This window comes from Notothenia coriiceps, unplaced genomic scaffold, assembly GCF_000735185.1.
Source record: "Notothenia coriiceps isolate Sejong01 unplaced genomic scaffold, NC01 NC01_scaffold00019761, whole genome shotgun sequence".
Taxonomy (NCBI): domain Eukaryota; kingdom Metazoa; phylum Chordata; class Actinopteri; order Perciformes; family Nototheniidae; genus Notothenia; species Notothenia coriiceps.
The window spans coordinates 80,526-82,694 of record NW_011352462.1 but is presented as its reverse complement, the minus strand read 5'-3'; the positions used below and the strand labels follow the sequence as shown (position 1 = coordinate 82,694).

At 37.4% G+C, this 2,169-nt stretch overlaps 1 protein-coding gene across 1 annotated transcript in view; it reads right to left on the bottom strand.

The window, feature by feature from the left end:
• Nucleotides 1-2,169, bottom strand: part of LOC104952240 (histone deacetylase 7-like) — a 21,815-nt gene that overhangs the window by 2,284 nt on the left and 17,362 nt on the right. The window contains exon 17 of the mRNA XM_010779028.1: nucleotides 174-229. Within this exon, the coding sequence (XP_010777330.1) occupies nucleotides 174-229 (56 nt within the window). The remainder of the gene's footprint in view (nucleotides 1-173; nucleotides 230-2,169) is intronic.

The following is a 2,169-nucleotide window of genomic DNA, read 5'->3' as shown; positions in this document are numbered from 1 at the left end:
TGTGTGAATGTGTGTACAGTTTTAATGTCGTCAGTGAGTCTGATGTTGGTGACGCATCTTAATCCAGGATTACATAACTCACACACAGTAGGGGATTACACGCACACACGCACACACACACACACGCACACACGCACACACACACACACACACACACACACGCACACACTTACATAGGATTGGAGGGGTCTGCGTGATGCCCTGGCGGTCTGACCACAGCAAAGCCGTTCTGTGCAGAAGAAGAAGAAGACTCTATTAATCAATGTTTGACAGGATACAAAGTTAAGCTGGTAAGAAACTAAGCTCTTTCAAAGTTGAAGGCTTACTGTATATGATGTATAGGAACATGATAAGTTTGGCGCACAAATAAAGACAAATCTTCATTAAAGAAAACACATATTAAAATATTATTTAGATATTGATGGGGTTGTATTTTAAGTAGTTTATAAGCACTTTATTCAATAATATAACGGAAAACCATTGTAATTAAATGGCAAAAAACTTATTCTAACTAAAATAGCACATGCTGTAGGTTCTTTGTTATTTTTGACGGTTCACATACAGTATGACTGCAAATCTTATAATTTATATATATATTATTATTATTATTATTATGTAACTTAGCTACACTTAAATACCGTAGATAGGCCTACTAGTGCAATAAGGGGTTAAGTATTTTGCCTAAGCACTTTTCAATATGGGGCTGGGAATTGAACCACTAGCCCTACTGAGCCATAGCCTGCCCAAAAATAAGAATTAGGTTAAGCTGTAATTTTTGTCACTCCACCACCGAGTTCTTAATTTTGTAAACATGAGGTCAAATACATGACATCTTGCAATGTAAACACAATGCTTCATGGAGGCCATTCAAGTTACTTATTATATTGCATTGTAAATAAGTATAGAGTATACATTCCCTGCCATATGTATAGCTTGGAAACAGCTGTTCTGAAGTGGAGTGGTTGATCCTGTGGTTTTGTTCGACCACTGCTCGGTATAGACTGAGCTTTAGTGGCCTGCCCTGTTTTACATCGTTTTTTTGTTGTTTTTTCTTTAGGTTAGTACTGTGTGGTTTGTAGCTATGAGCTTCAAGTCAATCATATTTTTGAGAAATCTGAATAAGAAAACAAGAATAAATTCATGTTTAGCAAAGGAAAGCCACGATGAGACAGGAAAAGTCTTTCCTGAACCTTTTCTTTGAAGTCGGCTAGTGGGACGAGTAATACTCTGGTGTATATTTCCCTTTAAAACACTAAGTCACACAAACAATTTCAACTGGGACATGTCTCCATGCTTTAATGTTCAAAAATGTCTTTATTGTTCTCAGACTGCCTGTGCTGCAACACCTCTTTTCACCCTCTGTCTGAAACCAGAGCCCAGTCTGCTCTCATTGGCTAGCTGGCCGGCTCTGTTGTGATTGGTCAACCGCTAAGCGATGTCCCACACCTTAGACCAGGGGTGCCCACACTTTTTTGGCTGGTGAGCTACTTTTGAAATGACCAGCTCACCGAGGTCTACCAACCAAAAATAAAATCCCAAATTGCAAGGGTTGCTGAATAACACGTTTTTTTATACATGGGATAACTACAATAGGGCTGCCTGCAACAAACGACTAATTTGATAATTGATTAATCTATCGATTAATGAAACGATTAATGGACTATTCGGACTATTACTGCCTTGCACAATTTCTCAAACGCTCTTATTTAGCCATCAACTTTTAGATTTAGCTTGAGGTTGTTTTAGGCATGTGGAAACTAACAATGAAGACAATAAAGTTGAATACTTGATTGAAAAATACATATATTATTAAATTAACTTAACAAATTGTGAACAAAATTAACATTGCTTTTTATTTAAATAAAATAAATAATATTTCACATCAAAAGAAACAACAATGTTTTAACAAATCGTATTAAATAATCTGATGACATAAGTCCTGCACTCCCTTACCGTTGTGTTTGGCCCCAAGAAGGGGGCCCCTCAGAAAGACCACCGAGACATCGGGGTAGGTGCCACGTTGCAAAGGGGAGTTCCATGGGCAAACATACCACGATAAGTCAACACAATAGAAATAGGTTAGAATACCCACAGACTAATCACACACTACCGCCAACAACCAACTCAATAGAGAAATAAACAATATAATCCAATAAGAAACACCAAAAA